Source organism: Primulina huaijiensis, chromosome 2, assembly GCF_012295235.1.
Source record: "Primulina huaijiensis isolate GDHJ02 chromosome 2, ASM1229523v2, whole genome shotgun sequence".
Taxonomy (NCBI): domain Eukaryota; kingdom Viridiplantae; phylum Streptophyta; class Magnoliopsida; order Lamiales; family Gesneriaceae; genus Primulina; species Primulina huaijiensis.
The window spans coordinates 21276185-21303870 of record NC_133307.1 but is presented as its reverse complement, the minus strand read 5'-3'; the positions used below and the strand labels follow the sequence as shown (position 1 = coordinate 21303870).

Below are 27686 nucleotides of genomic sequence, written 5' to 3'. Positions count from 1 at the left end.
ATATTTGATATCCTGGACACCTACCGTGCACACCTATGTGAGCACCGATGAGGTGTCACTCACCCATTGAATGTGATGAAATATAGAAAAATTGCGCATCCAATGGATGAGTGACACCTCAGTGCTCACATAAGTTTGATTGTTTCCATAAACATAGAGTCATAGGCTTAGGACAATTTTTAAATATGAGGAGATCGCATATTAAAAATAAATCTTGTGGTGTTATGTTCCAAAATTTTCTATTATTTGTGATTAAACAGGATAGAGGTCGGATACAAATGGAGTGGGAATTATTATTATTATTACTATTATAAATGAAGGAGTTGAGGCCAACAAGTGAGAATGTAATAACATGCATGGAATCCAAACATTCTCACATACCAGTGTTATTTTTATTCCATTTTTCCGTTAATCACATCCTATTTTATGAATAAAAATTTATTCAAAAATAGAGCGTGATTAACAAAAATTTGGAAAATAAAATCACTAATTCACATATCTGTGTGAGTTGGACATTGTATTTTCTAAATATATAAATTGCTCAGTTAATGCGGCAAAAGAAAAGGAAGGAAAATCCATGGACCGACTCCATCATCTTCACCCCGTAGGAACTACGAGATCACCCCAAGGGCGCCTTCGGCATCCAGGGGTCACGGACCGACCATAGAACCCTGCTCAATAAGTGGAACGCATTAGCTGTCCGTTCCCAGGTTGGGCAGTAAGGGTCGGATAAGGACAATCACTCATTTTTAAAACCAGCGGTCTTACTTCTTAAGACCAAAGCGTCGGGCGGAAAAGGGGGGAGGGGGGAGCTCTCAGTTCCTGATTCTCCTGTAGCTGGAACCACAAGAATCCTTAGTTAGATAAGAAAAGACATTCCAGATCTGGAACGAAATGAGAATCTCCCGAGATTATTTATACAAGTGTCACAATTTATACCTCCAAACTTATATGAATTTTAAAAAGTTTAAATTAATGGAATGGGAAAGTGTGTGTCTCCGGTCCTACTCAGTCAAAACACAGCTCATTTGGAGCAAAAAGCCTAAAACATAAAGCTCAATTATGGTCAATCGGCTAGTAAAAGTGAGGGAGGGCCTAACTTTAAACACAAAGGCCGATTCAGATAGATTTAATTTAATTTTTTTTGGGAGACTTTGCATTCAGTCTCTCTTCAAACACATCTTTATCCTTACTCCCCTTCTTTCCAAAATACCCCTCAACCTTAATTTTAATTAATTGATTTTTCTTTATAGTTAAAGGCTCATCATATTTCCGTAAAATAAATTAAATCTTTTATTTTTTTGACCAGAGTACCACCGGGTTGTATCCACCATTTTTTACGAACTACTCATCACAATCCAACCACACGATCGCAACCGATGGTTACTGACGCAGATTTCTTTAGCAGTACTTAGCACAACCTTAATTCGTTTCCTACCTTAAGGTGTACAATAAAAGATAAAATTTTGAAAATAATACATGAGACGGGCTAGAGCAAAGATTTTTTTATTCAAACACAAACATTTATTATTACATTGAAACCTCCTGCAGAGGAGGAGAAACTTGTTTAGCTACTTATAGTAGCCGAACTTGAAAAACACATAAACTAGAAAGAGAAATATTACAATTTATCTGTTGAAAGAAATGAGGAAAATGTTCGATGATCTTCACTTCCTTCTTCCTGCCTTATTTATAGAACGCTTCTTCGGATTTGAAACTCGAATTCCAAATCTTGATAAGCCTTTACAGCTTGTATATGGACCATGTAGTGGTTGAGTAGTCCATTGAGGTGGTCCCTCCATTTTGAAATGTCTTTTTCTAGATTATTAATCTAGAAATTAACTTCTCTTCTTCTTTTATTTCTCCATATACCCAGTAGAGATGAGTTTATAATATATCTGCTGTAATCTCGTCTCTTTTTTCTTTGTAATGTTTAATTATCCATCCGAGAGCTTCCAGCTGATCTCTGTTTTTCTTGATTCTTCTTTTCGAAACTTTTAGATATGTGAAATACATTTTTCTTAAGTTTCGTTCTGGTGTGTTTTTCTGGTTCCAATCTCCACTTATTTATAGGTATAATTTTGGATCCAGTTTTCTTTGTTTTTTTTTATTGGATTCTTTTTTAAAGATAAAGTATCCAATGTTCTTTTGTCATTTTTCACCAATTATTGTTGGTTCTTGTCATCCCACTCACATGGTGGCCTTTCCTTTTGTTAGTAGAGTGGTCTCATTTTCATTTTAACTTTGTCGGAGAATTTTTGGCTTTCTGTGTCCCCGAGGAAAACGTGCTTGTGGTCCTTCCCCACTTGTACTGGTGTCAGTAAAGTGTTTCCAATCAGATCTCGGCTTGAACCTTTTACCAAACTCCGGCTCTTTCTGGTTCTGGCATTCCGGACAGATGTTCTCCGACCATCTTCCTATATGTTCCATATTACAGAATTTTCGGCGAGTTTCTTTACTTGCCGGCAGCTTGCTATTCAACAGAAGATTTCTTTTCTTTTCCAACAGGTCTTCTGCAAAGCTTGTTGTTTTTCCTGTCATCGTATTCAACAGGAAAGATCCATTTACAGAAAGAATTCTGATAGAATTTAAATGGATACTTGACTTTGTCCATCTATGTTAGACAGTCCCAAAATCCTCATGCTCTCCTGGTAGATATGTCATCTTCATTAAATGAAGAAACCAGGGGTGTTTCGTTTGTAGGAGGGTCCTTGATAAATTTCTGAGCATTCATATCTGGCATCCTTAGCTTGATGAAATGAAAGACTTTGTGTGAGCCTTTCTCTGCTGGTTCTGGTGCTGTACTGAAAAAATACAGTTCCAGAATATCTCCTCTGGACAAATGATCATTGTTTGTCCAAGTTTCATGTACTGCTTCTTGTATCCATTTTGGTAAGGCTGATATCTCCGGGAAGCAGGGTGAAGTAGTATAAACTGAGGCAAGATCCCCAAATTCATACCAGACTTTAATCTCTTTTGGATATGAATTTTGTTTCATCCATACCCTAGGATATTTTCCTGCAACATCAACTCGAACCATGGCTAGGTTGATGACAATTCTTGTGTTTAGTTTCTCCCAAATCTGTTGGTAAACCTGAAATGGAGAAATTGCAGCTTCATTAGTACCAACTTTAGTTTTGCCCCTGTCAGTATTGGGTCTAAGTTTGATATCTCCCTCTTCAATCCCCGAGGTGAAGGGTCGACTTGAGGACTCGAGATATGGATCTGGAGTTTCAATTTTTGTTTTAGCCGACTCATCTGGAGATGACCCCGACTTAACACTTGTGCTAGGGGTATTTGAAGCCCCTGCTCCAGGTATAGAGTCCTGTACTCGAAAACACTCCATACGGGAAACCAATGGCTTCTCGATGCCTTGGAGGATAGGCCTTCGTGTCACAGACCATAACTGAGTATATGCCAGTAAACATCCTGTAATTCGGTCAGAGACAATTATCTTATCCGTTTGTTGAAGCCTTCCCTCAATTTCTGCGTTCAGTGCTAACTTGTTGAACTCGGTTTGAAGCATTTCAAGGTTTTTCCTTAAAATAACTCTGCATCTTGATAATAGCATCAATGTCAATGTTGTCCATCTCTTGTTAAAAAATATGCAATAATATTTTCATGAGATTTAATGATCATTATATCAAAAATATAATTCTGACATAAAGTTTGCCATCTTGATAATCTTGCCTTCTCAAGTTTAGATTCTATTTTATTCCTTAAGAAAGCTTTTACCTGTGTGTTATCAACTTTCAAGGTAAATTTCTTTGCAAGTAAAAATAATGGTCATTTTTCAAAAGCCTTTTTTACTACATAAAATTCTTTCTCGTTGATATGCCATCTTATGGCTTTTGCATCTGAGAATAAACCACTACAGTACCTGCATGGTTGTTCTCCATCTGGTGTGAGCTTTGATAAAACTACAGCCCACCAATGATCACTGGCATCGGTATACAATACCAAATCATCTTCATCTTGAGGAATAGTCATTTTTGGAAGATTCTTACAAATCTCTTTTAAATAGACCAGTCCTTTTGTGTGTTCTTTTGTCCATATAAATCTTGCATATTTCTTGAGTAATGAACTGAACACTTTTCTGTGTTTTGTTAGGTTTTTAATAAGCATCTCAGCAAAATTAACAATTCCCAGAAAACTCTGAAGTTGTTTCTTTTCTTTTAACTCGTTTGGAAAATTTTGCACTTTTTCTACGATATGATCTTGCAAAATTATTACAGATTTATCGATTTCTATTCCTAGAAATTCGATCTTTCTTGTGGCAATGATTGTTTTTTTTTTTCTGATAAAACCAGTCCTTCCTTTTTACAAACTTCAGAGAAAATCTCTAGATGTTTAATATGTTCTTCTATATTTGTAGATGCAATCAATACATCGTTAATATAGACAAACATGAACTTAAAATAATCTTTGAAAAGATTATCCATTTTTCTTTTAAATATCTGATGTGAATTATTCAATCCCATTGATAATACATCCCAAATATAATGTCCTTGTGGTGTGGAGAAACATGTGAATTTCTTGATTTCATCCTCCACCCGAATCTGATAAAATCCGGACTTACAATCGAATTTAGAGAATATATTTGCATTGCGTATGCAACTGATCAGATGTTCTCTACTAGGTATAAAATACCCATCAAAATCCAGAATTTTATTAATTTCTTGATAATTAATAACCAATCTGGGTTTTCCTCGTTTTATCTCACCATGATTTCTTACCAGAAATCCTGGACTACTATATGGTGACATACGTGCTTTGATTAGTCCAATGTTCAAATGTTCCTTGATTATAATATGCATATCCTTCTGATCAATGATGTTAATTGGGATATGCCTGCAACGGACAAATTCATACTCTTTGCCTTTCTTAATCTTAAGGCACTCCTTGAGTTGATTTTTGTCCCACAATGCCAAAGGATCTTCATTGTAATTTTCTTTAATCCTTTTCTTGACATCTTCTAGGGATACCTTAGATTCAAACTCTTCTTCATTTTTATGTAGAGTTATCTTAAGTCATTATATTTCTTTTGGTTGGAGTTCTTTATCTGCTCGTAACTTGAGCATTGTTTCTCCAAACCGTCTAGAATATTTCATTTTTGGGTTAAGATGTTTTCCTTCATCACCACGCTTGCTGCGAAACTGGATTGACAATTTTCTGTAAAATGCTTCTCGTAGTCTCTGGAGTCTGGACTATGATTTTGTTATCACACGAAGTTGTAAACACTAATCGTCTAGTCTCATTTTCTTGAGTATATGACTTAAACATTTGTAGGAAATTGTTTCCTAACAAAATGTCACTCCTGTATCATGAAAATAAATTGGTGGTGTTTTAACCTTGTACCAAGGTGTTTGTCCAGCACCGCCAATAATGAGTTCTGCCATCTTAATCCCTTTACATAAGATTAAGATTCTTCTGGAAAAATCTCTTCCAACAATCTTTGGTAATTCTTCTTCCAAACTTGTTGGAAAAACTCCTCTTTTTGCTGTACAAATTCCAGCACCTGAATCAATATAAGCAGCAAAATATTATGCCTTATATTGTTTATACAACATTCCTACTGGAATATATATCGAGAATGAGCTTGTTGTCATTGGATTTTCCACATCCTATCATCCGCCATAAAACTCCATTCCATACTCTAGACGTTTCCAAGGCTTTTGTTCCTCAAGAAACTCTAGTCCAAGAACCAATTGATCGGGTTCTTTTCCTGGAATTCCTGTGATATGAATTTCCAATTCTCCAACTTGTATCATTCATTGGTAAGTTCCTATCATCGGTTGTTCTAAATAGTGTATGGTATTACAAAGAAATTGATTCCTCTATTTTGTAATATCAAATACTATTTCGACTTCTTTCAACCCTTCGGGGCATCTCAGCTTTCCTATTGTGGAAAAGTTTTTTGGCTCCTGTTGGGTTTCTTGGATATGTGTTTTTTTCCATCTCTAACTTGTAATTCTATCTCCTTGAAAAGATAGTCTTCTTGATTCTAATTTAAGACTTTGATTCCTCTGTAGAATCGATTTGTCTTGCATTTGGATATCTGTTTCCTGGATTAAAGGAAATTCAACTCTTTCTGGATAAATTGCCTTAGCAACTTTTCCAAATATTTCTGGTATCTCAATGAACTCATTTCTAATAAACAATTCTGAATGATGTGTATTAGATAGAGCATATGAGATTTGATATGTAATAGAATATGGCGTATTACCTTCTTTCATCAGTCTTTTCTCCTTGAAATTTTGATGTAATGTCAAGGCTCGGCTGAAATCTCGGTCTGTCAGGTTATAGGCTATCCTTGGATATATAACTCATACAATTTTTCCTGCACAGAGATTTCTTGAGATAATTCCCAGTACTGAATCTTGAAGGTTCCCCATTCTTTTATCGCAGATAGTAATATCAATGAGTGAATCTATACCTTCTTTAAAAGTGGCTTTTATCATGATCTGGATTGCTCCAATATGAATCCAGGATATTGTCCGTGCCACTTCTATCTTGAGTTTTTGTAATTCCTCTTTAATTTCTTCATAAGGAATTAACTGCATCTCCATTCTATTTCTTGTAAGTACCATTGGGATTGCCATTTCTCTTCTGAAGACTTTATAGATTAGATGATGCTTTCTATTTCTTAGGCCAAGATTTCCTAAGAACTTTTCTACCTGTCCTGCAGAGTATCCTTGATATCTCTGTAGACTAGGATTTTCTTTCATGATTCTTTGAACTATGTTATGAGATATTGTTGTATGGCTAAAGAATCCAGATAAATCCTCATGTGTTTCGTGTCGAAACACCTCGTCCTCAGTCAGATTCCGATTCCGCTCCTTCAGATTCTCCCTGACTTAAGACTTATTCTTCTTCATATATACTTTCATCTGAGGCAATGTCCTCAAATCGGTATACCTGAATAAGATCTTTGTAATAAACGGCTTCTTTAATATCCGGAGTCGGATCGAAGCGTTTGATACCTCTTTTTTTCATTTTCTGGACAGTTGGTCGAGATATGACCTCTTGCTCCGCATGTCCAGCAATTACAATCCTTGAAACTTTCATTAGCTCGTGTATGAGCTCTTCTGAAAGTTTTCTTCGTAGGTGTTCTTCCTGTGCTTTGAGATGTACTCGATGCCTAGAATGATATCCTCCCTTTTGATGGTCCACTTCTTTGTCTAGATTTATAAGATCTGGCTTTCTGTCTAGACCATACTGTTTTTGATTTCCAAGAACTTCTTCCACTTCTAGCATAAGGATGAGTCCTAAAACTTTTCCTTTTATGCTTCTGCGGTTTACTTCCAATTATAGTTGGAAGATAATTTTCTTTACAACACAAATGAGTACGTTTGTTAATACCTCTTAAGCGTTTGTAATTCTTTTGTAATGCTGCCAGATGACACCATTATGCCAATTTTCCTTTTAGGAAAGAAGCTCTTCGTGCCAATGTATCTGAATTTCCAGGTACATATTCCCTTATGAGCATTTCTCTCCAGGGACTTGGCATCTTGGCGAAGAAGAGCTGCATTGCTATATCTTCTTCGACCCCTGAATTCCATCTATATTTAGTGAATAACTTAATGTATTCATCCACTAAACATATATCATGTAATTCAAGACTATACAGAGCTTGAGTATATTTCTTTATCTTTTCTGTATCTTGACTGTTAAAATAGTCTACCCCTATAAATTGAGCTTTAAAGTGGGTAGCCATTCTTCCTGCAATCTCACTAAGAGATTCTCCGGCTAGGGCTGACTCTTTAGTTTCTACCGAAGTCATGTCCCAAGCAATTTTCATTGATCCCATAAGACTCATTTCCAGAAGTTTAATGAATCATTCTCTATTGAGATCAAGTGTTACTGCTGCGATTCTCATAGCAGATGTCCAGTCGTCTATGAGATCTTCTCTGTTCTTGAAATCTAGTACATCTAGGTTAAGCATAACTCCATAAAGATGTATAGGTTCTAGAACAGATTTCCCATAGGGAGTTTGGTGCAAAGGAATTTGATTTCTCCTTGACCTTGTTCCCACTAGGTGTGCTTCTCCACTAGTGTAAAAGTCTTGTTAGGGTTCTCTCATATTCTAAGAGCCCACACTTTCACCTTGGCTTTTCCTCTTTGATGTAATAAGGGTTCTGTGCCAAAGGATGGTGATAACTTTCCTTCTGAAGTCTTCTTACCAGAACTGGGTTGTTGTTATAGTTTCTGAATTCTTGTTCGAATATCCTTTAATATTTCAAGAATTTCTTCTTGGTTTTCAAGGATTTTTTCCACATTTTGTGGTACATAAAATAGCATATTGTCGTAATTTTGTACTGTTTTCTGAATTTCTCTAAGATTTCCCGAGAGTTTAGAGGAATCAGGTACTATCTCCATAAACTTATGAGATTGTATCATAAATTTACCTGAGAGTGCTGGATTGACCCTTGCTGCTCTTGATATCTAACCAAGGTTAGATGCTCTTGTTTATATTCCAAAATATTGGAATATTTCTTGTAAATTAATTTTCTCGAACTTGAGTTCGAATTCAAAATTTTTCTGAAATTCTCCTCTTCAATCATTTAGTTACATAGTAATAATAAATTTTATGTTTGAAATAAATTTACCTATAGCTCTGATACCATTTCGAAAGTGTGGAGATCAATTAAAATCAAATAGGGAATAAGGGTAATTTTGGTACTTTTGAGAAATTTTTCTCTCACTAGGGAGTTGAGAGCAAAAGTAGTTGGGTTTTGGGGACTGAATACCAATTTATCCTAATAAATTCCAGATATTTGTTTATCTATTTAAATATCGAATGATCGATCGGGCAATGGATATTTGAAAGTTATACAAGTTAAAATGGTTTATTAATTATTAAATTTTATTTTCTCCAATTTACGAGAAGTGTTATTTTTAATTATGGTATTATAAAATAAAAGATGATTTATCATATTGAAGAAAAAAAATTTACGAATGTTATATATATAAATAATATATAGAATTATAATGAGATATATATTAAATTTTAACTCAATAAAATAAAATTATACTCGAATTGGAACTCTTACTATGAAAAGAATGTCCCATCCATGTCTCAAATTTCACAAAATTATCCCTAAAAACCGAATTTGAAATGCTTTATGGAGGAACCTTCTTGTGATAATAATTTGAACGTCGTTCAATTGTCACGTAGAAAATCAATCTCTCATTATCTACGAGACTCGATATGGATTATTCCCAAAATAAATTTTGGCTAATGACTTTTAGTATTATTAGAAATTATGTATTCAATAAAAATGGACACAGACAAAGTAAGCAAATAGTAGTTTTGTTACAGCTGATATGTAAGATCGAACACTTACTGTTTTACCAAAAATTATAGTTGGTGTTAGTTGTGTAACTCAAATCTTTTATATCGTACGTATATCAGCTCAAACACAACATTTATATTAATCTACTCAGCAAAAACAATTATTGCATCCAACATGATCCAATCGTTTATGTTATTATTATATTTGTTGCAACTTGCATGTGGAATAATCAATAATTTTGTATGAATTGCTATAATTAATATTGTTTTGTACGTGTGGGTTTTGATTGAACGATGAAAAACAGGGGTTAAGTGGCAGTTTCTTAGTTAGTAAGGAAGAACTTCAAGACCCCAAAAATTTTCACCATCATATCAAAAAAAAAAAAAGTAAAAATAAAAAATAACAAAAATAAAGAAACAGAATTAGAAAAAAGGAAGCAACCAATGGATATGCAAAGCTTAGAAGAAATATAGTCTAAATTACATCTCAAATTCATCTTGTTATTATATTTATTGCTATTATTTATCTTGCAAACACAAATTTATATGTTTTCAGATTATTGACATAATATGCATTAACACAATTCTCTTCTGTGATCTTATGTTGCAAGTTAATTATCAACTAACCAAAAACGTTAATTAGGTAAGTTATTAACACTTACTTTATTGTAAATATAAGCATTATTAATATGTCTCACGAATAAAGATCTGCGAGAGCATTTTACAAAAGACTTACTCATTTTCTGCAAATGCGTTAGAATTTAATTTAATTGAAAACATGAAATTTAAAACACGATGCAATTGATTATTTAACAATTTATGAGATTCATAAAAAAAATACCTTGTGACGGTGAATTTGTTTGCATACATTCAACATGCACGGAACTTAATTCTATCATCGAATATTACACTGTTGATAAAATAAAATAACATGATAATGAAATTTACACTAGTAGAATTTCCTTGATTTACTTCGCATATTCAATGAAGTCATAGGTAGATAATTGCCGAATTAGACGCATGACCGACGATTTCGGTTGGGAATAAATCTAGCAAGCGGACTAGGTCAAGTTATAGTAAATGGATGATGAGTCCAAGTATCGATCCCACAGAGACTAATATTTAATTACTAGAATTTTTATCACTTAACTTAAGCTAGACAAAATAAATAAAAAGATGATATGCGGATTACTAATCTAAAATATTAAATAAAATAATAGCAAGTAAAACCAAGAGATTCAAATATCAAGGAGGGATTAAACTTCAAATAAATAACTAAGACACACGACGGTACCAAACTCTACTATGTTGACACGTGTTAAAATTCAATTAATTATTAAATTCTTGACAAACACGGTGAAAACCCCAAAATTATTTATTAAACGATTCCTCGAGTTAATAAACCTATTTAAATCTAACAGACCAATTATTTCTAATTGAATTTAATTAGATCTAAATGCATTAAATCTTCGTGGAATTTCAGTTTTCACCTAAAACCGCACACTGAAACCGAATACTATTTCTAGTCGGTTTAAGTGTGTGTTGATGACGTCTTTGTTGCTATATTTAACCAATCATCTTCCGATTCGTAATTAATCAACAGACATGCAAATAGTTGATCAGGCTATTAACAAGAAATATTAAACTAACATCAATCAATAATTAAAATCAAGAAAAATAATATATTGAAAATAAACAAAACATCAAACAAAGTATTGTTTGCCCCTTTCATGGTCTTAGTCTAAATAAAATTATTCCATAACTTCAAAACAAAAGTGAAAATTTATGTTTAAGTGAATAGAAGAAAACAAAATAAAGCATGAGTGAAAGGAATTCTAAGTGATTTGTGGTGTGTGTTGAGGAATTCCTCCAGCTTTTGCCTCTGTCTTCTCCCTGTTTCTTTTCTCTTCTTCCTCCCTAGTGTTGTCTTCCGTGTAGTCTTCTGTTCTGCACTTCCGTCTTCTCTTCTTCTCCTCTGCTGTTACGGATCTCCTCCATTCTGTTCACTTCCGTTCTCTTTCCTTTCTTCTCTCTCCTCTACCTCTCTCTTCTTTTCTCTCACTGTTCACGTCTCTGTACACTTCTGCCTCTCTCTCCCGCCTTGCTTCTCTGCCTCTCTCTTCCGCGCTGATTTGTTTCTCTGTTTGCGCCTCCTCTTTTTCTGTACACATATGCTGCCTTTTATAATTCTTCACGGGCCTAATCCTCCACTCTTTGAAGCCCAAGTCAATTTCAAAACTTGTAGATGAGATTGTAGAGATTTAATTTCAAAGATTAGGCTTCATCTCTATCAATATCTGCACATATTTTCTTCCAAAACTTTAATATTCTCAAGATAATAAAACATAAAAATATTTTATTTTCTTTTTTTTTTTATATTTTATTTCCTTTGAAGTCTTGTAGAATCATATTATCTCCCAAATTAGCTATTTTTTCTCTTTTATTAAAATCTACAATCATGATAAAATTAATCAAGATAAGCACATAATTAGGAATAAAATTCTAGATAAGCACAAATATTATAAATTAAAATCCTTAAAATCTCTATAAGATTTGGGCTTATCAACGCACGTGAAATAATAGGGTACCATTTTACTTTGCATTATTACCGAAGAGAAATTAGCGAAGTCTTTGGTCGGTTCAATGAGGGAAAACCGATCCAGAATTAGACCGATGCCGAAGTAAAATAACGTCTTCTACGTCATCGATTTCGTAAAGTGCAAAAGTAATATCTTATATATAACTGCATAGTTTACATTGAATGACGAAGTAAATGTGTTGTATAACTTCACAGGATTTGTATTTTGTGAAGTAAATCGGTGAAATGGAAATAAATTAGCGATGATTATTGAGTAATACTGTCGCTAATTTGCTCATCCTTCCAAAATGCTTATGTCCTCATCCTCATGTGATCTTTCTTACATTTGCTCCATCAGCTGCGTAAGCTGAGCAATTTTGGAACATCTTCACAAAACTCGTGCAATCGCACTCTTCTCCCAATTTTAGTAGTCATACTAAATCTCAAAATATTCAGATATGTTCCTCAAAAAAAATAATCAAATATGAAATCCTCTTGTAAACTGTTTTACAAACCAAATGTTTTACTCAACTCAACACATTGAATTTGATTATCTCGATGAGAATACATAAATCAATACTTGTGTGATCCTCAATTTTATGCCTCTCATTCTGATATGGATAAGTTCATTCATTTTCATGTTTCCAAGTAATTGGTAGGGTTTTCTGTTTTCAGGTATTAACCTCATATATCGTGGACCATATACCGTCCTAGAATCTTTTACTCTGAGCGTCAAACTTTGATTGTTACAATAGCTTACAAAAACTCGCTTTAGTTAGGACTTATCCAATGCCTACACTAGAACTCCTAGTACATTGCTCAACAACAAAAGCGATCGAGTTGCTATTAGAACTCTAAGTCCAAAATGCTCCAGATCTTGATGAGGCAGATTATAAAAACTTAAGTTGTCTCTTTGGTATTGATTCCTGCTTTAAATAGTTGAACTCTACCAATGTTAACTTTTTCTTCAATGTTCAATTTGTATAAGTAGCCGACAAAAAAATCTGACTTTTGTCTCCTTTCCCTTCATGGTACTTTACAATTCATGCTCATTAGCATGTCTTCAAATATAGCAAATAAATCGCCTATAAAAAGTTGATTCATGAGAGATAAAAACTTACACATGTCTTTTTTTTTAGAAGACATTCTTGAACAACCTGAGATATCAGCTAATATGCGATGATTAGTTAAATGATCTTTTGATTAGTCTAGATATTTGCAGGAAAAATGACTTGATGCACATGCATACTTGCTAGAGACCAATATGTAGTTTGATCTTCATTGAGCAGTCCAGCTTGAGCTTACAGAAAGTTACACTACCTAACGGTAGAATATATAGCTGGAAGATTAATATGCAATCCAACTAGAGACTTTAGGCGATTGGGCTTGAGTTTAGGACATCCAGCTCGAAACCTGTAAATACATTAAACAACGACTGTATTCAAAAATACCTCGATGTCGTTTGTTATCATCAAAACTTAGGGATTTCAATCTAACATTAATCATAAATAGTTCTAACATTCTATGATGTGTACATATCACAAGCAAGAGAAGGAATATCTGAACTCAAGAATTATGACTAAAATTTGTCTTCCAAGTGAAACACTTATTTCATATGAATTTGGTCAAATGAAATTAAAGATGTTATTAATTCTAGCTTTTCGCTAAATCATTTTGCTCAAACTACATAGTTTCAAAATAACAAGTATAAGTTAATTAAAAAAATCATTAAAATCAATACTTATATTCCAAATTTGTATTACTGCGTCATATTATCCAAACTATATACTTTATACACAAACATGACCCATGTATGCATACATGTAATAAGCACGCACATACATGTGTTGGTGTGTATATAATGTTTTCTAGACACATTATTGATTTGAGAGGGGAATGAAGTAAACTAAAGCATTTAAAGATCTAAATTCATAGAACACAGTACATGAAAATTATTTAGATGGAAGAGTTGACATACATCAAGCTTTTATTTACGACAAAAGAGAAAAATTAATTTTAAAAGATAATAAAAGGTCTATAAATAGCGACACATTCACAGTGTCATCTGCCAAGACGACCACCATGGAACTCAAATTTTAGGTTCGAAACACAATTGTAATAATTTATTTTCCGAACTCAAACAAAAAAAACACTAAAAGGGTGCATATGGTAGAATTGATTTGAAATACTTAGATTTCGATTATATTTTTATTGTTAATAATAAAAAAATTAGATGAAATATTAAACAAATACCTTACTTACACAAAGTAGAATTAATTACAAATGATCTCAAGCTTAAAATACATCCTGATTAAGATGGAACACTCTACAAACATGTAAGAGTGAATTTGAAGTTTATTGTTTTGCTACTCTATAACGACAAAAATACACTTGAATATATTTGAAATCCATGAATCCAAATACAACGGAAAATGTAATTTTTACCTATTTCATGACTACAATAAACAACATTCTTAACATATATATATGCATTATGTATCATTGTCACGTATTTGCTTAAAAACACATATTAAATACATTTCTCATAGTCTCTCAAATGTTGAAACACAAATATACATTAATATTTTTTCCTAAAATTAATTACTATATTCTTTTTATTTGAATGAATACATTGTTGTAAAACTTTTTTTAAGTTGATATATCATTGTCTATAAATATATTATTGTTTATATATTCTCTTATCCGTGAATTTATTCTATTATGATTTATATGAATTCATTCTAAAATATAATTAGATTGAAAAAGTATGAATTTATCCTAGTGTAATCGATTTTTTTAAAAAGATAATGCAATGATTTTCGTATTAGATCATATGTATTTTCAAAAAAAACACAAAATAAATTAAAAGAAGAATATAAAATTAAAATTAAATTTAAAAAAATTAAACTTCGATTAAGAAAATTTTGCCTCCAAATTATTTTCACAAAATGTCATTTTAAATAAGTTATTTTACACACGAAATTATTCTTTTATTAAATATTTGTTCAATATAAAAAATTATGAATTTTGCGTATAGTAGATTCAACATTTTATGTGCATACTAATATTGCGAAGATAATATTAAAAATTACGAAAAAAACATTCAAAGATAAGCATTTGGTTCACGAAGAAACATTCGAACTTCCATAAACAATTCTATTTGTTATTTCTTTTCAGCATTTCATTTACTATATCTATCTACTGATTCTGATCTTCCGATTTTGATAAGCCTTTGGTTAACTGAGTTCAATTGGACTGCTTCTGCACATTTATCTGATAAAGTTGTGTGTTTCACTCAAATGTTCGATTTTAATCTTGAATGCTAACAAAAGTTGAGGTTCTCAAAGTCTATAGAAGAAAAATTTGTAAAGTGTTTGTTTATCCTCTCTATAAACGTTCACAAATCCTAACATTATTTCCAAGTTTTAATATATATATATAAGAGAAAGATTTGAATTACGATTAACAAAAATTGGAGTGTAAATAACTTTATCTTTATTTTAATAAAATCTTTTTAAAAACATATTTATTCTAGCCAGTTATTTGTTTGACATAAATAATTGTAATATTATGTGATGTTTACAAGCTCGAGTTTGGATATCTGAACTCAAGAATTATGACTAAAATTTTTCTGGAAATTATCTATGAATTGAGACACATGAAAGACGTTATTGATTTGTTATGCTAAATTATTTAGCTCAAATTATATAGAGTTGCAAAAATAATCGGTACAAGTTAAATCAATCAAAGCATCGAAACTAATACTTGATACTCCAAAAACACATGTACGTGTGTGTGTGTGTCTAATGTTACATTTTCCAGAAAAATTATTGACCTGAGATGGATCGAGAATGTAAACCAAGGCATTTAAAGATCTAAATTCATAGAACAGGAAAATTATTTGAAGTGAAGAGTTGACATGCATCAGGTTTTATTTATGATAAATAATGAATTCTTAATTTATTAGAAAATTAGGCTATTTATTTATTTATTTTAATTAAAAATAGGATAAATAAAGTCTATAAATACCGTCGGACATTCGTGAGTTCCATTCATCAGCCATGGCGAGCATCACAGAACTCACATTTTGGGTTCTAACATTGCTCTTAACCACATTAGGCACTTCTAGTGCAACTATCTGTATACCAAATTTTCCTATTTTTACAAGATTTTGCTCACCTCCACCGCCGCCGCGCTCGTCACCACCGCCTCCACCACCTTCTCCCCCACCTCCACCGTCACCGCCGTCCCCGCCCCCACCCCCACCATCTCCACCACCTCCACCATCACCGCCACCTCCACCACCATCTCCCCCACCTCCCCCATTCATTTTTTGCATACCATTCCCTCCAAATTTTCCTCCAGAACTTTTTTCGAATCCAATATTCTGTCGATCACCACCACCACCTCGACGTCGTTAAACCTCTTCGGATCATCTTCAAGTTCTAATCCACATGCTACTTGCAAAATGCTAAGCAATAAGACTTCCCATGTCCTGGATTATCCAAAGAAACCGGATAAATAATTNGCCTCCACCACCTTCTCCCCCACCTCCACCGTCACCGCCGTCCCCGCCACCACCCCCACCATCTCCACCACCTCCACCATCACCGCCACCTCCACCACCATCTCCCCCACCTCCCCCATTCATTTTTTGCATACCATTCCCTCCAAATTTTCCTCCAGAACTTTTTTCGAATCCAATATTCTGTCGATCACCACCACCACCTCGACGTCGTTAAACCTCTTCGGATCATCTTCAAGTTCTAATCCACATGCTACTTGCAAAATGCTAAGCAATAAGACTTCCCATGTCCTGGATTATCCAAAGAAACCGGATAAATAAATATTCAAGCATCATCTATCTTGAATAAGTTTCATATTTTACAAGCCATGATTTGTATATTTCAAATTTACATACTCTAGGCTTGGAATCACATGTATGTATTTTACAAATAATTAAATAAAACTAAGTTCATGGGAATTAATTAATGATTACAGCTTATTTTATGCATATTGATTTATTATTTTCTATTTCTGTTTATGCCGTGATATTGCATGCATGCATTGCTGTGGAATGTATCTCATTTCATTAACTCTTGATATCATATATACTATAACTAGTAAATTAGTATATCACATGTACGTGAGCTTTACTTATTAAAATAACTTAATTAAATAATTTAAATGACACTTAAAATTTTTCATCTCTCCATCTAAATCACCATTAAAATAATACAACTATCTATTTTGCACTATAACTCTATTAGAATATTACTTGTAATTTCATCAAACAATGCAAAATAAATCTCAAAAAAATTTAAATTGTTGCTTTCGGTTCGGAAATATATATAGTATTTCTTTTGAGCAAGAAAATATAGTATTGAACTTTAACAAAATTTCAACTTTTGTGCATATCTACTAAGCTAGTGAGATGAAATGTAAAAATATATTTAATAATGAGTTGTAAAAACACAAACATAATTAGACTAAAAATGCAATTTTTACTTATTTCAAAAATATATTAAATTTTTATTTCTTATAAAAATATATAGATATTAAATTTTTTTTTTTGTTGTCAAAATACTAAGACAAATTCTGGAGGACTAATCTTGTCTATTAATGATATAAAATGTAAGGTTCTACCAATTTTTTTGTTTTATTTTAGTGAAAACGATATTCTTAACAATTATGCATGAATGTACATATTCTGAACTTTCTGAAAATCCTTATCGTTGTATACATATACGTTAATGTACGTATCATTGCGGTTTATCAACAATATGAAAATGACACAAGACAAGCCAAATATTACTTGAATTTAAACGNATGAAAATGACACAAGACAAGCCAAATATTACTTGAATTTATATTAAGTATGATCTTGACATATAGTCTTTTCATTGACTTTAAAAATAAAAGATACAAAATTAGGTCACCTGCCTAGGTATCGAAATTGATTTTTTACCGGGCAATTACTTTGGACCCAAAATGGGCCGGACTAAAACATTTTTGGCCCAATCGTTTCACAGACCCAATTAGTTTATACCCCACAACGACTCTTGGCAAAAAATGTTAAAAGATTGATTTGTTATCAGCGGCAAAAAATGTTAAAAGAGTGATTAAAGAGGGGATGGAATAATAGTTAATTTGAGGAGTATGTCTCTTGTGAGACGGTCTTAGCATAAAAATAGAGACGGGTCAACTCTATCGATATTCACAATAAAAATTAATATTCTTAGCATAAAAAATAATATTTTTTTATGGATGACCGAAATAAGAGATCTGACGACCCGTGAGACTGTCTCACACAAGTTTTTGTCTAATTTGAGATGTGGTGTTGTTTTGGGTATTTGGTTGGATGCTAAAAGATGAAGATAATAGAAGATTTGCATTTAAGGTTAAGATTTCTATTAGAGGGTTTTTGTTACTATTATACACATGAAACCAAATATAATAGAAGGGTGATTTTGGGGAAAAAATTGGTGTCTCTAATAAGCTCAACTATCATATATAGTATAGATGTAAAATCATGTTATCGGTAATAAGCCAAGTTTTATCTTCAATATAAGCCAAGGTTTGGAATTAAAAAATGTAATTTTTAACATGATATTAAATCAAGTCAAATGATTCGGTGATGTCNACCTAATTTTCAACATTCAACATTCACATTTTCAACACAAATTTTTTTTCACATTTTAAAATAATTTTTCAACAGTGATATGTTAAAAAAAAGTGAGCAAATATATGGGCAAGAGTCTGCCGACAAAAGCCCATTCTTGCTCACGCACATAATGCGCCCCTGATTACGTGAGACAAAACATTCCGCAAAAGAACAAGGGATGGATAACACTTTCGTGGTCCGAACTCCCAAAATCTAATTTAGAAACCAATTCAATAACTTAAATAGAAAAGAGAAACAAGAAAGAACCACGACCAGAAAACACAAGAGGAACCAAAACAAACAAAGAGAACTACGATACAAAACAGTATGATCAACTTATGTAATCAAAAGACGGCAGATCATATCCTACATAAACGAATACAAATGCTAAAATGCGCGAGGAGAAATGGAGAAACTCACCTGCTCTGATTGAATCTTCGAAGTTACTCCATAAAAAAGCAAAATCACTACAATTTAGATATCGGGTGTTTGCTTTTTAAAAAAAAAAAAAAATTAGACATATTATTTATTTAATACTATTTCACATTTTATTCAAATATTTTAAAAATTATAATATTATCTATCTATGTAATCTCATCAACTCAATTAAACAAGATCCTTAAAATTTAAAATAAGTTTTATTCTTTCTATCATTCAATTTATTATCACATCATTTATCATTTCATAGTAGGTCTAAATATTTGACATAGATAATGTAATTTTTAGTGGGTCTCTTGAAAACCCCGTCCACATTCACTGTGAGCAAATAGTGATCAAATCGAATATACCGTATGTCAAATTATTATTTTGACATTTAGTTTTTTTTTCAATAAAATGAAAATAAAATAAAAGTACTCACAGTGAAGAATAGGCTTTTTGTGCTATGGTTTAATAAATCTATATTTGTCAAACGAATCGATCCGATCAATATCTGAAGTGAAAAATAATATTTTTGACATAAAAATAGTATTTTTTTTTCATGGGTCGGGTTTAATGTGAGTTTCGTCTCATAAAATTGACTCGTGAAACATTATCACAAAAGTTTTTGTGCACAGTGAAATGGATGACATTTATTTTTAATTATTATAAGTATAATATATTTTTATTTTTGAAATAATTAGTATTGTTATGATTTTTATATAAAAAATAATTTTCTCAAATATTTAATTTAACTATGGTTTTTTACATAAAAAATAACTATAATAGTTCGAGAAAAAAATAAGGAAAACTTTGGTGAGAATAATATAAAATTACTATTATACACATGAAACCAAATATAATACAAGGGCGATTTCGGGGGAAAAAAAAATTGGTGTCTCTAATAAGCTCAACTATCATATATAATATAGATGTAAAATCATGTTATCGGTAATAAGCCAAGNATATGTTCAACAGAATGCCCCAGAGAAATGTCATGTCTTATAACATCTTGCTTGGAGGATACATACTGAATGGCGAATTGGGTGCTGCAATTGAGGTTTTTAACGAAATGGGTGAGAGGAATTCAGGCACATGGAATGCGATTATTACAGGCTTGATCAAGTTTGAGGACAACAAGGAGGGGTCATGCTTGTGAGTTTGTACCTGACGCGTACACACTTGGGAGCNTTACTAATGAAACATGACGTTTAAATCACATATGTTAGTTTCAAGCTCAAGGGACATTTATCTTTATTTAGGCGACGAATCAACTAAGAACCAGTTTAGAATATACATTACGCATATTGAAAGATCTTATCTATGCAGTCTGCATTAGTATACAGATAAAATAAATACTATAAACAGATAAAACCATAAAATAAATAATTTTTTTTTACATAAGAATCAATGAAAACTCAAGTCACAAATTAACTCGCTGGACATCTCGACATCACCATGTAACATCCTCTCCCATTGGAGGACGAGGATGAAAGCGGGCGATGATTCATTGTGCGGCTTCATGGTTTAAGGAAGAACTTATTTATCCACATACAGAATTCACTTAATAAAAAAATGTGAACCTTACATGTAGGTATAAAAAACATATTTTTTTTCCTGTGAAGAAGAGGTTTGTTATGTAAGAGCCTTGAACACAAGAAAAATATAAACCGTAAGCAGATATCTGCAACTTATCTTGAATTTTATGGAATGTTGAAGTGTTGATCACGAGTCATCATCCACTCTTGGAACAGGGCACCTGAAACATGAGACAAATGTGACTTCAGACAAGCAATGGCCTCTGTCTTCGATCTTCTCTGGTCGGACTCATCTCTCTTCTCCCGCCTCCTCAAAACATGCGTCCAACACCGCTCGCTATTCGTAGCACGTCAGCTCCATTCCATCATGATTACTGGAGGACGTTCGAGATTCAAGTTCTGGTCCAACCACGTGATTAATGCTTATACCAAACTAGGCACGCTAAAAACCGCTGTCAATATGTTCAACAGAATGCCCCAGAGAAATGTCATGTCTTATAACATCTTGCTTGGAGGATACATACTGAATGGCGAATTGGGTGCTGCAATTGAGGTTTTTAACGAAATGGGTGAGAGGAATTCAGGCACATGGAATGCGATTATTACAGGCTTGATCATGTTTGAGGACAACAAGGAGGGGTCATGTTTGTGAGTTTGTAACTAACGCGTACACACTTGGGAGCATTTTGAGAGGATGTGCTGGACTGAAGGATTTGAATAGAGCAAAGCAAGCACATGGTTATGCTATAAGATCAGGGCTGGATTTTGATTTGATTGTTGGCAGTTCATTGGCGCATATGTATGTGGGGTGTGGAAGTTTGAGAGAAGGTGAAAATGTGATTCGCTCAATGATAGTTCACAATGCCGTTGCTTGTGACACACTTATTGCAGGGATGGTGCAGAATGGGTGTCCTATGGGTGCACTGGATCAATACAATATAATGAAAATGGTGGGGTTTAGGTATAGCCGGACTTCTTATGAGACCAACCAAGCAATTGTCTCAGGGCCCGACCCAATAAGGGGCCCAAATTTATATATATATGTTATTTGTTCTATAAACCACTCCAAATCTCAACCTGAATTTTTGTTCCTATTCAACAAATAAAATTTACAGTCTCTTGCTTCTCTTAAGCATGAAGGTAAGTAATTTTATTCATGAATTATGCTTTATTTCCATTTCAACTCTTCTTTATAAATACACATTTATATTTATATTTGTAGATTTATCTATCAAAGGATCCTCACTAAAAATAAAATTTATTTGCGATATGGACATTGTAATGTGCTTAGAATCAAGTTAATTAAATATATAACTAAAGTACGCATCGCATTATTTAAATTCTTGAATGAGTTATAATTGAATTATGAGTTTATATAAATATTATGCACGACTTGTGTAATTAATAAGTACTAAAGAAATAAAATAAATTGTAAATAAAGCATGGATGTGTGGACCGTTGAAATATAAAATTCATTGTTTTTGGGATTTCTTTGTCCTTTGATTTTGTAGTTTGTTATTTCGACTCAAAGAATTATTTGATTTTGTAGTTTCTACAATTATAAAGACTAAAAGTGTGGTTTCTACAAGAATTATCTTCGATCAACAATGTCGCAAAATAGACTAAATATACTAACTATGTTATCGATTGAGAAAGAAATGGTCTGACAATTGGATTACACATATTTGAAAAATATTTTCGCCTCTAAAAAGCTAGACGAATAATATTTATGTAGTTATTTTAAATATTTATTGAGTTGTTATTAATGTAATATATTGGTTTTGATATATTTATATATTTATTAGTATATTTGTTATTTGCAATTTGTATTTTGTATTTATTATTGCAACAAGAGGGCTCATTTTCTAATTTTCGTTTCAGGCCTTATTCAACACAGGTACGGCTCTGGGTTTAGGCCTGACAAGATCACCTTTGTAAGTGTGATCAGCTCGTGTTCTGAGCTGGCCACTCTTGGGCAGGGCCAGAAGATTCTTGTAGAGGTGATAAAAGCTGGGGCAATGTCTGTTGTCTCTGTTATTACTTCCCTTGTTAGTATGTATTCACGATGCGGCTGTTTTGATGATGCTGTTACCATTTTTGGGGAGAGTGAAGGAGTTCAAGATGATCACGTTTTGTGGAGCTCAATGATGGTCGCTTATGGTTTTCATGGAAGAGGACAAGAGGCTATTGAGCTATTCAACTGGATGGAGCTTGAAGGACTGGAAGCGAATGATGTCACATTCTTGAGCTTACTCTATTCTTGTAGTCATTGTGGATTAAAAGACAAGGAACTTGAATTTTTTCGAGTTGATGGTGCATAAGTATGGACTGAAGCTTCAAGTTAAACACCATACCTGCATAGTTGATCTCCTAGGGAGAGCGGGCTGTTTGGAGGAAGCAGAAGCTTTTATTCGACGAATCACACCGTACTAAGAGAGGTCGGCTCTGATACCAACTGTAACGTCCTAGATTCGACAATTGTCCCTACTATACCAACACAAGTCTTTCCAACATGCTTATGTCATCATCNCTAAGAGAGGTCGGCTCTGATACCAACTGTAACGTCCTAGATTCGATAATTGTCCCTACTATACCAAGACAAGTCTTTCCAACATGCTTATGTCATCATTCTCAGACGATCCTTCTTGCATTTGCTCCATCAGCTGCGTAAGCTGAGCAATTTTGGAGCATCTTCACAAAATTTGGGCAGTCACAATTTTCTCACAACAATTTTAACAGTCATATTAAATATCAAAACTTTCAAATATGTTCCTCAAAAAAAAAAAATCAAATATGAAATCCCCTCATAAACTCTTTTACAAACCAAATGATTCATCGATTCAACAAATTGAATTTGATTATCTCAATGAGAACACATAAAGCAATACTTGTGTGACCCTCAATTTTATGCCTCCCATTCTGATATGGATCGATTAATTAATTTTCATGTTTCCAAGTAATTGGTGGGGTTTTATTCTTTCAGGTATTAACCATCTATATCGTGGATCATATATTGTCCTAGGATCTTTTGCTCTGGAAGTCGNCCCATTCTGATATGGATCGATTAATTAATTTTCATGTTTCCAAGTAATTGGTGGGGTTTTATTCTTTCAGGTATTAACCATCTATATCGTGGACCATATATTGTCCTAGGATCTTTTGCTCTGGGCGTCACACTTTGTTTGTTACAATAGCTTACAAAAACTCATTTTAGTTAGGACTTATCTAATGCCTACACTAAAATCCTAGTAAATTTCTCAACAACAAAAGCGATCGAGCTGCTATTAGAACTCTAAGTCCAAACTTCTGGAGATCTTGATGAGGCAAATTATGAAAGCTTCAGTAGTCTATTCGGTATTGAATCATGTCTTTAAAAAGTTGAATTCTACCAACGTTAACTTTTTCTTCAACGTTCAACTTGTACTAGTAGCTGACAAAAAAAATCTGACTTTTGTCTCCTTTCCCTTCATGGTACTTTACAATTCGTGCTCATTAGCATTTATTCAAATCNAAAGTTGAATTCTACCAACGTTAACTTTTTCTTCAACGTTCAACTTATACTAGTAGTCGACAAAAAAAATCTGACTTTTGTCTCCTTTCCCTTCACGGTACTTTACAATTCATGCTCATTAGCATTTATTCAAATATAGCAAATAAATCGTATATAAAAAGTTGATTCATGAGAGAGAAAAACATACACATGTCTTTTTTTTTAGAGGACATTCTTGAACAACCTGAGACATCAACTGATATGCGTTGATTAGTCAACTGATTATTGNATAAAAAGTTGATTCATGAGAGAGAAAAACATACACATGTCTTTTTCTTTTTAGAGGACATTCTTGAACAACATGAGACATCAACTGATATGCGTTGATTAGTCAAATGATCTTCTGATTATTGTAGANTGATGTGTACATATCAAAAGCAAGAGAAGGAATATCTCAACTGAAGAATTATGACTAAAATTTGTCTTCCAAGTGAAACACTTTTTTCCCCATGAATTGGGTCACATGATATTAAAAATGATATTAATTTTAGCGTTTCGCTAAATTATTTAGCTCAAACTACAAAGTTTTAAAAATAACAAGTATAAGTTAATTAAAAAATCATTAAAATTGTTACCTGATATTCCAAATCTGTATTACTACGTCATATTATCCAAACTATATATTATATACACAAACATGACCCATGTATGCATACATTCATGTAATAAGCGCACACATACTTGTGTTGGTGTGTATATAATATTTTCTAGACACATTATTGATTTGAGAGGGGAATGAAGTAAACTAAAGCATTTAAAGATCTAAATTCATAGAACACAGTACATGAAAATTATTTAGAGGGAAGAGTTGACATACATCAAGCAGTATTTACGACAAAGGAGAAAAACTAATGAAAAATTAATTTTAAAACGGGATAAGAAAAGGTCTATAAACATCGACTCACATTTACAGTGTCATCTGCCAAGACGACCACCATGGAACTCAAATTTTAGATTCGAAACACAATTGTAACAATTTATTTTCCGAACTCAAAATAAACGAAAATGTAATTTTTACCTATTTCATGATTACACTAAACAACATTCTTAACATATATATGCAATATGTATCATTGTCACGTATTTGCTTAAAAACACATATTTAATACATTTCTCATAGTTTCTCAAATGTTGAAACACAAATATACATTAATATTTTTTCCTAAAATTAATTACTATATTCTTTTTATTTTAAATGAATATATTGTTATAAATCTTTTTTTAATTAAGTTGATATATCATTATCTATAAATATATTATTGTTTATATATTCTCCTATCCGTGAATTATTCTACTATGATTTATATGAATGCATTCTAAAATAGAATTAGATTGAAAAAGTATGAATTTATCCTGGTGTAATCGATTTTTTTTAAAAGATAATGAAATTGATTTTCGTATTAGATCATATTTTTTTAATATAAAAACACAAAATAAATTAAAAGAAGCATATAAAATTTAAATAAAAATTAGAAAATTAAACTTCGATTGAGAAAATTTTGCATCCAAAAGTATTTTTATCTAAATGAAATTTCATTTTGCATCAAATTTTTAAGTATATATTTGTATTTATTATAATAAAAAAGACAACCTATAAAAATATTTTATTCGAAAAAATATTAATGCCCACAAATGTCATTTTAAATAAGTTATTTTAAATACGAAATTATTCTTTATTAAATATTTTGTTCAATATAAAAAATTATGAATTTTGCGTATAGTAGATTCAACATTTTATGTGCATACTAATATTGCGAAGATAAAGTTAAAAATTACAAAGAAACATTCAAAGATAAGCATTTGGTTCACGAAGAAACATTCGAACTTCCATAAACAATTCTCTTTGTTATTTCTTTTCAGCACTTCATTTACTGTATCTATTTACTGACTCTGATCTTCCGATTTTGATAAGCCTTTGGTTAACTAAGTTTTAATTGGATTGCTTCTGCACATTTATCTGATAAAGTTGTGTGCTGCATGCATTCAAAAGTTCGATTTTAATCTTGAATGCTAACAAAAGTTGAGGTTCTCAAAGTCTATAGAAGAAAAATTTGTAAAGTGTTTGTTCATCCTTTTTCTAAATACGTTCACAAATTCTAACATTATTGCCAAGTTTTAATATAAAAGAAAGATTTGAAGTACGATTAACAAATAGTGGAGTGTAAATAACTTTATCTTTATTTTAATAATATATTTTTAAAAACGTATTTATTCCAGCCAGTTATTTGTTTGACATAAATAATTATAATATTATGTGATGTTTACAAGCTTGATTTTAGATATCCGAACTCAATAATTATGACTTAAAATTTTTCTTGAAATTATCTATGAATTGAGACACATGAAAGACGTTATTGATTCTAATGTTTTGCTAAATTATTTAGCTCAAATTATATAGAGTTGCAAAAATAATCGGTACAAGTTAAATCAATCAAAGCATCGAAACTAATACTTGATACTCCAAAAACACATGTACGTGTGTGTGTGTCTAATGTTACATTTTCCAGACAAATTTATTGACCTGAGATGGATCGATGAAGTAAACCAAGGCATTTAAAGATCTAAATTCATAGAACATGAAAATTATTTGAAGTGAAGAGTTGACATGCATCAGGTTTTATTTATGATAAATAATGAATTCTTAATTTATGAGAAAATTAAGCTATTTATTTATTTATTATAATTAAAAATAGGATAAATAAAGTCTATAAATACCGTCGGACATTCGTAAGTTCCATTCATCGGCCATGGCGAACATCACAGAACTCACATTTTGGGTTCTAACATTGCTCTTAACCACATTAGACACTTCTAGTGCAACTATCTGTATACCAAATTTTCCTATTTTTACAAGATTTTGCTCACCTCCACCGCCGCCACGCTCGTCACCACCGCCTCCACCACCGTCTCCTCCACCTCCACCACCATCTCCCCCATCTCCACCATCACCGCCACCTCCACCTCCATCTCCCCCACCTCCACCATTCATTTTTTGCGTACCATTCCCTCCAAATTTTCCTCCAGAACTTTTTTCGAATCCAATATTCTGCCGATCACCACCACCACCTCGACGTCGTTAAACCTGTTTGGATCATCTTCAAGTTCTAATCCACATGCTACTTGCAAAATGCTAAGCAATAAGACTTCCCATGTCCTGGATTATCCAAAGAAACCGGATAAATAAATATTCAAGCATCATCTATCTTGAATAAGCTTCATATTTTACAGGCCATGATTTGTATATTTCAAATTTACATACTCAAGGCTTGATATCACATGTATGTATTTTACAAATAATTAAATAAAACTAAGTTCATGGGAATTAATTAATGATTACAGCTTATTTTATGCATATTGATTTATTATTTTCTATTTCTGTTTATGCCGTGATATTGCATGCATTGCTGTGGAATGTATCTCATTTCATTAACTCACACATAACAATATTAGCATAAATATATCATATATACTATAACTAGTAAATTAGTAAATCACATGTGAGCTTTACTTCTTAAAATAACTTAATTAAATAATTTAACTCTATGACACTTAAAGTTTTCATCTCTCCATCTAAATCACCATTAAAATAATTCAACTATTTTGCACCATAACTCTATTAGAATACTTGTAATTTCATGAAACAA

At 32.3% G+C, this 27686-nt stretch overlaps 1 protein-coding gene and 1 pseudogene across 1 annotated transcript; one reads left to right on the top strand and one right to left on the bottom strand.

Moving 5' to 3' along the window:
* Positions 1-597: 597 nt before the first annotated feature.
* On the bottom strand, positions 598-27400 carry LOC140957435 (uncharacterized). The gene is made up of 5 exons (XM_073414681.1): positions 26932-27400; positions 16425-16502; positions 15903-16190; positions 769-837; positions 598-671 (listed from the first exon to the last, which is right to left on the bottom strand). The coding sequence occupies exons 1-5, from the start codon at positions 27029-27031 to the stop codon at positions 598-600; spliced, it is 609 nt and encodes a 202-aa protein (XP_073270782.1). The 5' UTR covers positions 27032-27400.
* On the top strand, positions 20409-23001 carry LOC140959838 (pentatricopeptide repeat-containing protein At2g41080-like; annotated as a pseudogene).
* Positions 27401-27686: the final 286 nt, after the last annotated feature.